Source organism: Ascaphus truei, chromosome 2 (genome assembly GCF_040206685.1).
Source record: "Ascaphus truei isolate aAscTru1 chromosome 2, aAscTru1.hap1, whole genome shotgun sequence".
Taxonomy (NCBI): Eukaryota; Metazoa; Chordata; class Amphibia; order Anura; family Ascaphidae; genus Ascaphus; species Ascaphus truei.
The window spans coordinates 391,009,676-391,025,086 of NC_134484.1; the positions used below are offsets into that span (position 1 = coordinate 391,009,676).

At 44.7% G+C, this 15,411-nt stretch overlaps 1 protein-coding gene across 1 annotated transcript in view; it reads right to left on the reverse strand.

The window, feature by feature from the left end:
* Window positions 1–354: 354 nt before the first annotated feature.
* Window positions 355–15,411, reverse strand: part of LOC142487623 (scinderin-like) — a 162,029-nt gene continuing 146,972 nt past the window's right edge. The window contains exons 13-16 of the mRNA XM_075587232.1: window positions 15,121–15,242; window positions 10,571–10,648; window positions 3,837–3,897; window positions 355–3,089 (exon numbers count right to left, since the gene is read on the reverse strand). Of these exons, the coding sequence (XP_075443347.1) occupies window positions 2,956–3,089; window positions 3,837–3,897; window positions 10,571–10,648; window positions 15,121–15,242 (395 nt within the window). The 3' untranslated portion in view covers window positions 355–2,955. The remainder of the gene's footprint in view (window positions 3,090–3,836; window positions 3,898–10,570; window positions 10,649–15,120; window positions 15,243–15,411) is intronic.

The window sequence follows — 15,411 nt, forward strand, 5'->3', positions numbered from 1 at the left end:
TAGATTTTTTTGTTCGGCGAGTAGATTTTTTTGGTGATTTGTCGACCACTGTGTATATATATATATATATATGCAAGTCACCTCGCCAAGCACCGCCCGCTCAGCGCTAGCGGGGCCGCAGCCTAAAGCAGAGCAGCTTTGTAGCATTTTATGTAAACAGGACAAGAAACATTACAGACATTGCTTCCTTTATGGTTTGTGTAAACAAATATTAATGGGAAAAGAAGAAACAAATAAGCTAATTGACAATAATATATCTTCACATTCTTCTAGGACAATTAATTATTTAATTAACTCAAAGACTGTTTTTTTGATAAATATTTGATTTATCACAATAATTCTCAGATACAGTACTGTATGTATATATATTTATTTAACCCCCACATATTTTGTAAAGATCATTATTTCAAGATTCCATTTGGTTTTGAAACAACTTACAAGTTTGAGCATATTTCATAGGTACAAGTTTAGTGGCTATTAAACAATTAAAAATCAATGCAGAAGTTAATCTTTTCTGACAGATAATAAAACCGTTCAGCAATAGTCTTAATGGCAGTAGGGCATTAATGCAAATCATTCAAGTTGCCATTATACAAGGTTGTAGAATATCTAGAGCAGTGATTTTCAACCGGGGTTCTGTGGGCACCCCTCAGGGGGGTGGGGGGTGAGATCTGGGACAACTCTCCCAGCTGACCCAGGCCTGGCAGCATGGCAGCACTCCATGCAGCAGTCATCCCACAGCTCCCCAGCTCAGCAGCAGCAGCCGCCCGGTCACTGTGATCCTTCCCCTCCCTGCTCCTGCCAGTGCCGTAAGTTGCGTTCAAGTTCTGGCTGACAGAAGGAGGGAATTTCAGATCGGCATACAGTAGCACTGCAGTGTTGGAGGGAAAGGGGTAGTGTGTGTGTGTGTAGAAGAGAGGGGGAATGTGTGTGTATGTAGAAGAGAGGGGAGTGTGTTTGTGTGTATGTATAGAAGAGAGAGGGGGAGAGTGTGTGTGTGTGTAGAAGAGAGAGGGGGAGAGTGTGTGTGTAGAAGAGAGAGGGGGAGAGTGTGTGTGTGTAGAAGAGTGTGTGTGTGTGTGTGTGTATGTAGAACTGAGAGGGGGAGAGTGTGTGTGTAGAAGAGAGGGGGAATGTGTGTATGTAGAAGAGAGGGGAGTGTGTTTGTGTGTGTGTGTATAGAAGAGAGAGGGGGAGAGTGTGTGTGTGTGTGTGTAGAAGAGAGTGTGTGTGTGTGTGTGTGTGTGTGTGTGTGTGTGTGTGTGTGTGTGTGTGTGTGTGTGTGTGTGTGTGTGTGTATGTAGAAGTGAGAGGGGGAGAGTGTGTGTGTAGAAGAGAGGGGGAATGTGTGTATGTAGAAGAGAGGGGAGTGTGTTTGTGTGTGTGTGTGTGTGTGTGTGTCTATAGAAGAGAGAGGGGGAGAGTGTGTGTGTGTAGAAGAGAGGGGGGGTGTATATGTGTGTGTGTAGAAGAGAGAGGGGGAGTGTGTGTGTGTAGAAGAGAGAGGGGGAGAGTGTGTGTGTAGAAGAGAGAGGGGGAGAGTGTGCGTAGAAGAGAGAGGGGGAGTATGTGTGTATAGAAGAGAGAGGGGAGAGTGTGTGTGTGTGTGTGTGTGTGTGTGTGTGTGTGTGTGTGTGTGTGTGTGTGTGTGTGTGTGTGTGTGTGTGTGTGTGTGTGTGTAGAAGAGAGCAGGAGAGTGTGTGTGTAGAAGAGAGAGCAGGAGAGTGTGTTTGTGTCTAGAAGAGAGGGGAAGTGTGTGTGTGTGTGTGTCTGTGTGTAGAAGAGAGGGGGAGTGTATATGCGTGTTTAGAAGACAGAGGGGTAGAGTGTGTGTGTGTGTGTTTGTATGTAGAAGAGAGCAGGAGAGTGTGTGTGTATGTATGTAGAAGAGAGCAGGAGAGTGTGTGTGTGTAGAAGAGAGAGCAGGAGAGTGTGTTTGTGTGTAGAAGAGAGGGGGAGTGTATGTGTGTATGTGTGTGGAGAAGAGAGAGGGGGAGTGTGTGTATGTAGAAGAGAGAGGGAGTATGTGTGTGTGTACTGTATGTAGAAGAGAGAGGGAGAGTGTGTGTGTGTGTGTGTGTGTGTGTGTGTGTGTGTGTATGTAGAAGATAGAGAGGGAGAGTGTGTGTGTAGAAGAGAGAGGGTGAGTGTGTGTGTGTATAGAAGAGAGAGGGAGAGGGGGAGTGAACGTGTGTGTATGTGTGTGTGTAGAAGAGAGAGGGGAGAGTTTGTGTGAGTGTGTGTAGAAGAGAGAGGGAAATTGTGTGTGTGTGGGTGTGTGTGTATAATAGAGAGGGGGAGAGTGTGTGTATGTAGAAGAGAGAGGGGGAGTGTTTGTGTATGTAGAAGAGAGAGGGGGAGTGTGTGTGTGTGTGTGTGTAGAATAGAGAGGGGGAGAGTGTGTGTAGAAGAGAGAGGGAGCGTGAGGGGGAGAGGGAGAGTGTGAGATGGGCAGAGTATGTGTGTGTGTAGAAGAGAGAGGGCAGAGTGTGTGTACAAGAGAGAGTGAGCGTAAGAGGGAGAGTGAGTGGGGGAGTGTAAGGGTGAGTGTGAGGGGGGACAAAAGAGAGACTGGGGGGATGGGTTGGGGTTCCCCAGAATTTCACAATATAATTCTGGGGTTCCTTAACCCCCCAATAAGGTTGAAAACCAGTGATCCAAGTGACATTCTGAATTCAGGAAACCTTATATAACTTCAAGTTAATGGTCAGTCAGAAAGCCCAGCTCATTGAAGCTTTTTATTTATTTAGTTATTTATTTAGTTATTTATTCTGTTTCCCCTGCCATCAGGGTAACATAATGCATCACAAACCTTTCTGTAATGAAAGACGTTATGGAGGAATTGTAAGCTAGCATACAAAAGTGTCCTTTACAAAACATAACATGGAGGCACTGAGTTAATTGTGGACATTTTCTTTAAGTACACTTTTCCTTTACTTTGCTTGATGGAATATCTCAATCCTGCCATTTCTTGGAGTCCCAGGCCATAAACCAGCCAGTGAATGTTGGTGGCTCATATCCCTGCTTTATAGTTACAATTGGAATGCCCTTGTCCCTTCCGGATGGATCAGTCTCAATGTATTGTTTGGCTATAAAAGACAACCAAGCAAAATTGCATTTATTATTTAACTCCCAAAACAAACCATAACAGAATCATACAGGTTACAAGTTGTGTTTCTTCTAAAATATTGCAGCTTGTATCAGAAGCAAACTGCAATATTTGAGTTACATGTTGTTACATTCTGGTATTCAATCAATTTGCACTAACAATCCACAGTATATTATCATAAACTCTGAGTAAAACAAATCAAAATATTAATCCCTGTCAATGCCATGTAGTTGTATATCTACATGATAAAGTTGGCAGGAGGCCCCATGTAAAAATAAGCTTCATTGGCTCTTAATTGGACAATATAAGTTCTTTATCAATGTTGCGTGCACAAGTTTTAAATACTCAAAAGTCTCTTCAGATATTATAACATATTGGAGGAAGATGAGGTCTTTACAGCTTGTGGTTGGAAACACATCTTAATCTGCTGAGTGTCTAAAGACCGGCAGCAGGCCCTCCCTAATGTAATAGCACCCCAAGGGTTACGGACCTCATGGCACTCATGGGGCACTCAAAGAAGATTAAAAAGATTGAGAACCAAAGTTTAAACTGTTGGGATTATTAATCAAACCTCCCTAGCTGCAAAACTGGTACAAAAGAATAGCATAAAATGTATGAAAGAACAAAGAAAAATCATTGTTTTACCCACTTTTGCAGAATTTGACAAATAAGCCACTGTGTCTACAAAGATCACCATTAACATCAGTCATACAAGTATCAAAAGTACCTGACTTCGATGATTCTATTTTCTCTACATCATTGGCATCTTTTCCAATCCATATAAATATCTATAATGGAAAATGTAAGTGTTATTAAAAATGCAGGACATTGAGAGGACTTTTTATTGCCAGCTAATCTTATAAAAGGCTTTTTAATGATCAAGAGAATGTTTTTAGAGATGGGAGAACCAGCCAAATCCGTTTCCTGGAATTCCGCAGATGAAAGACACTTTTAATTTAGTACAGTTGCAGCTGCCTGTTCTCTTCCGCATCACCGGAGAAAAGTGTGGCCATCTCGCCAAAAACTCCGCGAGATAATAATAATAATAATAGCATGTTCTTGTATAGCGCTGCTAATTGTACGCAGCGCTTTACAGAGACATTTTGCAGGCACAGGTCCCTGCCCCGTGGAGCTTACAATCTATGTTTTTCTTTTTTTTGGTGCCTGAGGCACAAGGAGATAAAGTGACTTGCCCAAGGTCACAAGGAGCCGACACCAGGAATTGAACCAGGCTCCCCTGCAGCAATCTCAGTGTCAGTCAGTGTCTTTACTCACTGAGCCACTCCTTCTCCCTATGGTCCATAGCAGGCTGTAAGGGCCCATCGGATTAACACAGAGGGGGTCCCTATGTTTGAATGGGACTCACGCTGTGTGTCTTTGAAAAAAAATAATCCAAAATGGCGGATTGTCCTTTTTGAGACTGATCCATGGACCAAAGGAATTGGCAGATCCAAATTCACACATTTTTCTCTCACGTATCTAATGCTTGTTCTTTAACATCTGAAATCTTTTGCATTAACTAAAAATTACATTAACGATACAAGGTCATAGATATCAAGTAATGGCAACTGGAGTGATGCTCACAAATTTAACATAAATTGTGTTATTTTTACTCTGTTTACCTTTGTGCTGGATGAATGGGCACTATGCACTATGGAATAGCACCACTTAGCAAAGGGGAGCAGATTCAGAAATCAGAAGGAGGGAGTTGGCCAGTCATGCTCCTGAATTCCTCCACACCATATAGTACTATGCACACTGGACCTTAGTGAAAATGAATTTAGTAACCCAGGAAAAGTGAGACAAAGCATTCAAAAAGGGAAATGAAGCCATAGGAACACAGGGGCTTGGACAAGAATCATTAACTGCTTTGTAACTGTGGTCTACAAGTGTGAGGATCGGGCGCAAGCTCCGCTCCAGAGTTTGATTCTGACTTGCTGCTGGCTTCCTCTTCAGCTCCTGCTGTGTGCAATCTGCACAGCAACGAATCAGCACTCTGGTTTTCACTTTCAGCCTCTGCTGACCAGCAGTTCCCGGATTGGCTGAATCATTCTTTATATGCTCAGCCTTTGCACCTGTAATTTGGCTGAGCATAACAGTTCTTTTTGTGACGTGTGCTGGTCGCAAGCATACTGTTATTTCCTTGTCTTGTCATCTTGTTTCCTTATAGTTACACCAAGACCCTAGTTACGGATACCGGCTACCCGCTTGTCTCATGTCCTCCAACTCTGCTATGGATACTACTACGCTGCCTTCTCATACCCTCAACCTCAGCTATGTGACCCCTACTACCCTCAACTCTCCAACCCCACCCGGCTAACCATGACCACGCATCTGCATTCCGGATGCTATTTCGTGGCCCCAGGTTGGTGTATCTATATCCCCACCTCGGCCTCGTGGTTGTGTCCAGTCTGCAGTGAGCACCCGTTACATTATGCTCAGCCCTGCAAACATGGACCCCGCTGAGGTGGGTCGAGTTTTGGCCATGCACGACAGCTGGTTCAATAAAGTGCAAAAGCACATAGATCAGACTATGAAACGTATGGATCTGATGCAATCCACTATAGATCAGCTACAGCCTGCAGCACTCAATCCTGCTGCCCCAGTAGAGACTGTCCCGACACTGAGTCCCACCCACATCACCGCTGAACCCCGACTCCCGACCCCAAATCACTATGGCGGGGATCCCCTCGTCTGTCGGGGTTCCTAAATCAATGTTTCATTCAATTTGAACTTACCCTTTCTTGTTTTGTGTCTCAGCGTTCAAAAGTCGCATACATCATTTCCCTGTTAATCGATGAAGCCTTGGCGTGGGCATCGCCCATCTGGGAGCTACGATCGAACCTCACAAGCGACATTTCTCTCTTCACACGGGAGTTCCGAAGAGTCTTTGACACCCCAGGACATAAGGTGACGGCTTCTTCCTCTCTCCTACATATTTCTCGAGGCAGTCGACTTGTGGCCCGCTATGCAGTTGAATTCCAGACCTTTGTTGCAGAGACCGGATGGAATGACGAAGCACTGGTAGCAGTCTTTTGGCAAGGCCTTACAGAGAACCTCAAGGATGAACTCACCACGCTGGAACGCCCTGCAGGGTTAGAGGATTTAATGTGATGACCCTATGTATCCGCATGGACCTGTGTCCAGGAAAGAAGAGCCGAGAGGGTTTCGCGTAAAGGTGGTACACAATTTATTTATACTTTTCCACCGGCTTCCAGTACCCTCTATTCTCTGGATCCAGATGAGGCAGTGCAATTCAGGGGTAATAGCTTATTGACCAATGAGAAGCAGCACAGATACGGCTCTGGTCTCTGTAGGTATTGCGGTGTCACCAGGCATCAGACTTTTCTTTGTCCGAATAAGTCGTAAAAACGCCAAATCCCAGTGAAGAGCGGGATAATAACACTGGGAAATCTGCATACTTCTCCCTCTAGTCTGTTGATGCTGTCTATCAAATGTTCTGGACTCTGGGTCAGGCGGCAATTTCATCGACCAAAATTTTGCTAAGAAACATGGTATCCCATTGCTAAAGAAAAATTCTCCGGTAGCTTTGGAAGCGATAGATGGCAGACCCTCACAACCAGCATTAATTTCCTTGGAGATGGTTCCGCTACGGTTGGAGACAGGTACGAACTATATGGAAAAGATCCGATTGGACGTAATCCATTGTCCTAATATTTCAGTAATTCTAGGATTACCATGGCTCCAACTTCATAATCCTTTCTTGGACTGGGCGGAGTCTTGGCTCGTCCATTGGAGTTCACGATGCCTAAAAACCTGTTCTGTTCCTTCCCAGATTCTGGCTGCTGCTTCGGCGCCATCTGAGCAGAAACCTGAACTACTCAGTATCTACTCTTCCTTTCAAGACGTATTCGACAATGTTCAGCCGAGGAGCTGCCTCCGCATCGGTCCTTCGACTGTCCCATTGATCTTTTGCCGGGTTCAGTACCTCCCAGAGGAGGTTCATATCCACTGTCACCTCTGGAGAACCGCTCCATAAAGGAGTACATTCAAGAAAACCTTCAGATGGGATTCATCCTGAAGTCTTCTTCTCTCGTTGGTGCAGAGTTTTTCTTTGTTAAAAAGAAAGATGGAACCCTGCATCTGTGCATTGACTACCAAGGACTCAACAAAATCACGGTAAAAAAATCGATATCCGTTACCTCTCATTTCTGAACTGCTTGACAGGTTGCAAGAAGCCTCTATCTTTACCAAATTGGACTTGCCATAATTTGGTGAGAATTCGTCAGGGTGATGAGTGGAAGGGCAAAACAAAAAAACTGTGCACTAATTGTACTAAACAGTGATACAAATATTAAAGTGATATTCTAAATCTAACCAATCAGGAATATTATAAGTGCACTGAGTGGTTTAAAGGAACATACTGTATAATAAATATTCCACATAGTAAACACAGTGATAAATAATTATATATAAAATATACAAAAAGCCTTAACTCATTTGTAGAGAGTCTGCAGCTTGTTAAAGTGGGTGGCTCAACATCACACAGGAAAGCAGGTAAAAGAGAAAAAAACACAGCGCACGACTCTCATAGTGTAAATAAGTACATATATTGTGACAGTGAAAGATGTAAAAAATGCACGTACAACAAGATTAATCAAACAAGCAGGGCATGTTTAGGGTACATGTTACCACTTCTGGACATAGATGACTTGCTTCATAAAGATCCCTCTGCATGCACAGCCTCCGAACCAGTCAGGGGCTCCTTTTGTCAGTTTTCCCAACTTCCTGAAATGGTTATGGGATCCCCTCCACCTCCCGACCCGCCCAGGACAGGTCCTGTTGCTGTCGCCTCTCTCAGGAGGTAAATCCTTTCTGGTCAGTCAGATCCCCTGAGTTGTCCTCCATCAGGGCCTGGTTGCAGGTGCTATTCTCTCCAGCTTTGCCATCTCATCACCCTCAACCTCGCCTACGTGAACCTTACTACTTTCAACTCTCCAACCCCGACCCGGCTAACCATAACCACGCATCTGCATTCCGGACGCTACTTCGTGGCCCCAGGTTAGTATATCTATATCCCCACCTCGGCCTCGTGGATGTCCAGTCTGCGGCGAGCACCCATGCACGTGTACAAGTACAGTATGTGAACATAGAAACAGCAATCTAATCAAATCTTTGTGCTACATGCTGTTCATTGACATCATGATGTTTAGCTATAATCTAGATCAGGCCTGCACAACTCGTAAAGCGAGAAGGGCCGAACTGCTCCAAGGAAAAAAAAATTGGGCCGCACGGGTAAAATCATCATCATCATCATCATCATCATCATCATCATCATCATCATCATCTCCTCCAGCACCTCTCATCATCATCATCATCATCTATCTCCTCCAGCACCCCTCATCATCATCCTCATATCTCCCCCAGAACCCCTCACTATCAACCTTTGCGATACTTCCCATCTATCTCTCATACCCCCTCACCCACACACATAATACTCCCTCTCCACATCAAACACACAATACCCCCCTGCACACCACAAACATCCCACCCCCCTGCACCTCACATCCTTCTCCCCCCCCTGCACCTCACACCACTCTCCCCACCCTGCACCTCACGTCACTCTCCCCCCCCTGCACCTCACATCCTTCTCCCCCCCTGCACCTCACACCACTCTCCCCCCCTGCACCTCACACCACTCTCCCCCCCCTGCACCACACACCACTCTCCCCCCCTGCACTTCACACCACTCTCCCCCCCCTGCACCTCACATCACTCTCCCCCCCTGCACCTCACATCACTCTCCCCCCTGCACCTCCAATCACCCCTGCACCTCATCCCCTGCACCTCACATCACCCCTCCTGCACAACACCTCCCCCCTCCTGCACCTCCAATCACCCCCTGCACCTCCAATCACCCCCCTGCACCTCACATCACCCCCCTGCACCTCACATCACCCCCCTGCACCTCACATCACCCCCCTGCACCTCACATCACCCCCCTGCACCTCACATCACCCCCCTGCACCTCACATCACCCCCCTGCACCTCACATCACCCCCCTGCACCTCACATCACCCCCCTGCACCTCACATCACCCCTCCTTCACATCACCCCCCCCTCCTGCACATCACATCCCCTGCACCTCACCCCCCTGCACCTCCAATCACCCCCCTGCACCTCCAATCACCCCCCTGCACCTCCAATCACCCCTGCACCTCCAATCACCCCTGCACCTCCAATCACCCCTGCACCTCACCCCCTGCACCTCACATCACCCCTCCTGCACATCACATCCCCCCTCCTGCACATCACATCCCCTGCACCTCACCCCCCTGCACCTCCAATCACCCCCCTGCACCTCCAATCACCCCCCTGCACCTCCAATCACCCCCCCTGAACCTCCAATCACCCCCCTGAACCTCCAATCACACCTGCACCTCCAATCACCCCTGCACCTCCAATCACCCCTGCACCTCACCCCCTGCACCTCACATCACCCATCCTGCACATCACATCCCCTGCACCTCACCCCCCTGCACCTCCAATCACCCCCCTGCACCTCCAATCACCCCCTGCACCTCCCATCACCCCCCTGCACCTCCAATCACCCCCCTGCACCTCCAATCACCCCCCCTGAACCTCCAATCACCCCCCTGCACCTCCAATCACCCCTGCACCTCCAATCACCCCTGCACCTCACATCACCCCTGCACCTCACATCACCCCTCCTGCACATCACATCCCCTGCACCTCACCCTCCTGCACCTCCAATCACCCCCCTGCTCCTCCAATCACCCCCCTGCTCCTCCAATCACCCCCCTGCACCTCCAATCACCCCCCTGCACCTCCAATCACCCCTGCACCTCACCCCCTGCACCTCACATCACCCCCCCTGCACCTCACCTCAATGCACCTCACCTCACCCCCCTGCACATATCCACGTTCGGATCAGGGGGGGGGGGGAGCGGCCGCAGAAGAGCTCAGCTGGCTGTGACTTTCCCCTCCGTCCCACGTTGCGAGCGGGGAGTGGGGAGGGGGGGGAGGGAGCAAGGAGCAGGAGCAGGAGCGGGCCCTGCGCATGCGCGCCGGGACCGCGGGGAATCGCCGCCATTTTTTTTTCAAAGTTTTTTTTTTTCAAAGTTTTTTTTTTTTCAAAGTTTTTTTTTTTCAAAGTTTTTTTTTTTTTTCAAAGTTTTTTTTTTTTCAACTTTTTTTTTTTTTTTTTTTTAAGTCTCATCGAGGGCGGGTAGCGTGTTGTGCAGCCCTGATCTAGATTAATAAAGGGGAGTACTGCATTAATATTTTATATCTGTATATGTAACTTTATTAATATAGCACAAACCATGTACAGAACAAACATTCTAATACATAGAATTGTAACAGAGTACATATGTGAAATAAACATGAAAGTACACCCTAGGAAAATCCCTGCAAATTACAATTTCTGTATCGTAATTATTTTACTTTTTTGCTTACGTTTTGTAATACATTACTTACCTGTTCCCAAGCATCAAGCATCATGACATCATCTTCTGCTAGGTCTTCTTGAGTGAATTCTCCCGGTACCTCTTCAACCTATTTATTCAGATAATGTTAAAACTAGAACTCTCACGTGCAAATACATATTTGTAAACATTTTAATGAATAAATGTTTTACACAATAAACGTATAGAAAAGACATGTATATAGATTGCTTTTAAATCTGTCTTTGCTTTAAATCAGTATTGTAGGTATATCCTGTTAATTTAATAATTAAACGTGATATTGCTTTGGAAATGCACTTAAATTAAAACCATATTTTAATCTAAAATATGAATGACTTCTCTGAATAAAAAAAAAACACGAATCACCTAGTTTTAACCCATTAATCATATCTTTAGCATTAGTTTAATTTGAAGCACTGTACAACTCCAACATTTGATCTTTCTAGATTTCAATTACATTGAATGGGTGCAACATTATAGATACCAGTACACATCTGAACAAAAAAGGACGGTATAACCGCTGTACTTAGAAAATGGAGGTCGGTTGGGGTCGGTTCACTAGGGGAATAACATTAGGACAAAGGGGAAGAAGCCCTGTCAAAAAGATGTCTCCTACTGTAGGTGAGGAGATGACAGGAAAGCCCCAAATTGCATGCACTTATACACCGAAACACTATTATTAATAGATTAAATAGTGTGTTGGCAGAGTTGAAGTTGACGTCTAAGGGGTTACATGAGATTGTGATAGCCCTGCAGGGCTAGAGAGCAAGCAGCTATACCCTGTATATTGTGAATGTATAAGTGGACATAGAATAAAACCAATATTTAATGAAAAAATGGGATAAAATACATCGGGGACAGTCTGTATTTAACAACGAAGTGGAATAAAAAGTATAACCAATAAGTATACACTCAATAGCTGGTTGGCTGCAGAGTTGGAGGTCAGAGACAGTGCATAACTGTGGACCACTGGTAACTAAAATACTCTGATAATACCACAGATATGCTGCAGGTATCTAGTTTTTACAGCAAGGAAGGCAGTTGAGCAGGGTGGTAGTGCAACTACCAGAGTGTGATATGTAGTCTATGGTATACTGTAGTTAGAGAGGAAAAAAGCTGTTGTACATAACCCTGCTCGTTGCTATAGACCATGAGCTATCTCTTAGTGGGTGGATAGCTCACACGTATGCTCCCCTGTGAGAAGAAAGTAGGAGCAAAATGGCTTGCTGCAGTGTCACGTAAACTGATACATTAGGGCAGGGCTGCAGAGATGGGGGGCAGCCAGGGCTGGTGTCCCGGCCCGCTGGCTGGGGGGGGCCCGGCTGGCCACGCTGCAAATTTCCCCCGACCTCTAGCCAGGCCCTGCTGACGGTTGCAGCCGGGCCCCGACTTTCAGCTGCCTGTTGGATCTTTCCTCTCTCTGTCCCACACCACCGAGGTTCCATTGCCACGCATGATGGGGCTCTCTGACATCAGCACGCCGGAAGTAAGCTTGGCCTAGCTTCCGGCACGCCTCACGCTGACGTCAGAGAGCCCAACGCGCGCCAGCAGTGGAAGCTTGGTGGCATGGGACAGAGAGAGGAATGGTCCTACAGGCAGCTGAGAGTCAGGGCCGGCCGAGACCGCCAGCCAGCCAGAGGTAGGGAGAAATTTGCAGCACCGACCGGCCAGTCCCTCCAGCCAGCGGACCCCCGCAGACACCGGGCCCGGCCTGACCCAAGCTAAGTCTGTATTTATATATGTATTGGGGGGGCTTGGGGTAATTTGTGTATGTATTGGGGGGCTTAGGGGTATTTTTATATGTATTGGGGGCTTGGGGGTATTTTTATATGTATTGGAAGGCTTGGGGGTATTTGTATATGATTTGGAGAGCTTGGGGTATTTTATATGTATTGGGGGGGCTTGGGGTATTTTTTATATGTGTTGGGGAGGGTTTTTTTTAAAATATGTATTGTTTTATTTTTTTTAATGGATTGGGCTCTTTTTTAGATGTACAGGCAGTCCTCGGTTATTCGACACAATGCGTTACTCAAAATGGCGTTGGATAGCAGAACGTTGTAAAACGAAACACGTTTTCCCATAGGAACACTGTTTAAATGAAACGTTCCGTTCCTGAAGGCATTTTTAATGCTAAAATACACAAAATATTTTACGCAGACAATAAGATATGCAGCACACACACACATTATATTGTGCATATACTGTATTATATATGTAATATAACATAATATATAATATAAAAATATAATATATTATATAGTGTAATATAGTATAATATATATTATATACACAAACAACTTTGCAAAGCGTCGTAAGAGCGTTGGATAAGCCATTTTGGCGTTGTAAAAGTGAATATAGGTATGCATTGCATAGCGTTGGATAAGCCATTCGTTGTAAAGCGAAGCGTTGTAAAACGAGGACTGCCTGTATTGGGTTCTTTTTTAAATGCATTGGAGTCTTTTTGTATATGCATTGGGTAATTTTGTTTAGATGTGTTGGGGTCTTTTTTTATATGTATTTGGGTGGTTTATATGTATTTTTTAAATATATGTATGTGTATGTATATATATATATATATATATATATATATATATATATATATATGTGTGTGTGTGTGTGTGTGTGTGTGTGTGTGTGTGTGTGTATTTTTAAAAAATCTGTATGTATGTATGTATGTACTTGGGTGCTTTTAAACATTCCATTGAGGATTTTGATTTTTAAATCATTTATGGAATGATCTGGTTGTGAGAAGTGATGCCCCACAGGTGAGCAGTATCTTCCTTCTTCGTGATGGAGTATAGAGTGTCTGTGCATATTCATTCTTCCTTGTAGTTTTTGGCTGGTTTCCCCAATGTAGCAGCCTTGGTCACATTTGTTGCACTGAATCATATACACTATATTTCTGGATGTGCAGCTGTATGATCCTTTAACATTGACTGTTCTATGGTTGTGACTGGCTGTGGGATCTTGGCAAATGTGTTTGCAGAGTTTGCAGCGTTTGTTGCTGCACGGTTTTGTGCCATTATCCATGTCTTTAAAATCCTTGTGAAGTTTTCTGCTGACTAATTTCTGTTTGAGGTTTGGTGGTTGCCGGAATGCAAGAATGGGAGGTTTGGGAAAGATTTCTTTTAATGTCGCATCCTCTGTCAGCATGGGTTGCAGATCTTTGATTATTTTTCGTATACCCTCTAGGGTAGGGTTGTATGTTGTATCCTCAATGGAATGTTTAAAAGCACCCAAGAATGGAAAACATTTGAACTCAGAATGATAAGACTCTTTGACACCAAAACCAAAGGACTTAATGCGGTCATGGGTTTTCTCACACCCTATCAAAATTGTTTGTAATTATCCTGCTTGCCACTATTCTTAGCCACACTTTCTCTCCCCCCCAGCATCCCTTCCCCTCCCCACCTTTCTTTGACACTGTCCCCTGGCTTCAAACACTTAACACCCTACCTTATCTACAGTAAATATCTGTTGGTTTTTTTCCTTCTCTCTACACTGTATTAGCCATTGAATCCTTTGTATATCAGTATTGCTTGACCTGAAGAAGAGAGGAGAACTCTCGAAAGCTTGTCCTATGACATAAATTGTTAGTCCAATAAAAAAGGTATCACCTAATACTGAAGAACTCATTTATTCTGCACTATATATATATATATATATCTATATCTATATATATATATATATGCGTGTGTGTGTATATACTGTATATATGTGTGTATATGTATATATATATGTGTGTGTGTGTGTGTGTATACTATATGTATGTATGGGGGTTATCTGTATTTTTTTTTATATGTATTGGATAGGTGGATTTTTTGTATGTATTTGGGGGGTGGGGAAGATTGTATATATTTTGGGGGGGGGAGGGGATTTTTTTGTATGTATTTGGGGTGGGAAGTTTTTTGCATTGGGGGTGGGAATTTTTGTGGTATAATATATACACCTTATGGACTGGCAGTAAACCCTGGTACTATCTGGTTGCCAGTAGTTGGTATTGGGTTTTCCCCTTCAATTAGATACTGCACTTGAGTGGCTGCAGAGGGTGGTACATCCTGTTGTAGCTGGGAGAGCGGGGTGCCCGCCTTCTGGCTGTACTTAAGGGCAGGACCGCCCTAAAGTTAGTGAATTGTTACTTCCCTCTGAGGAAGGCAGATCACACAACTGGGAGGCTGAGATTGGGGCCTTCCCATGTTCTATTCCCTCCGGGGAGAGTGAGTGTGGACCATACCAGAAATTAAATGCAATAAACTGACCCTACAGATGCAGCCACTTGTATCTGTAACCTGCTGTAACACATTACCCAGAATCCCTGGCAGCAGTGGAAGCACTGTATGCTTAAAGATATTGCGGAAAGGCAGGGTTGCAGATCTGTCCAAGACATGAATTTGCTCATAATAGGTGGTTATGTTATAGTTACTGCACAGATGAAAAAAAGAGATAAAATAGTTTGGGAATGACTGGTTACATGGTTTGAACTGTCTTCTTTATATAAAGACCTTCGTGTGTTTTTAACAAGTTTACCTTACCTCTGGGAGCCCTATAAATAATCATACGCACCACAAACCGGCCTGTTTTATTAGAGCAACCATAAAGTCTTGGGGGATGATCTTCAAATTGTGTTTCAAGGAGAGGAGAAGTTTGGTATTCCTTTTTTCCTCCAAGGGATGACCAGAATACATCTGTAGAATACAAAAGATGATATAATAAAATTTTCCTTTACACGTCCCCAGCAATACTCTGAACATAGTTACTTATTACTAGATGTGCAAAGTTTTCACACGCATTTAAGAAAGTTGAAAATCTCACCTTTTTGGTTTAGCGGTAAAGATTGCTTTGATTTAAAGTTTG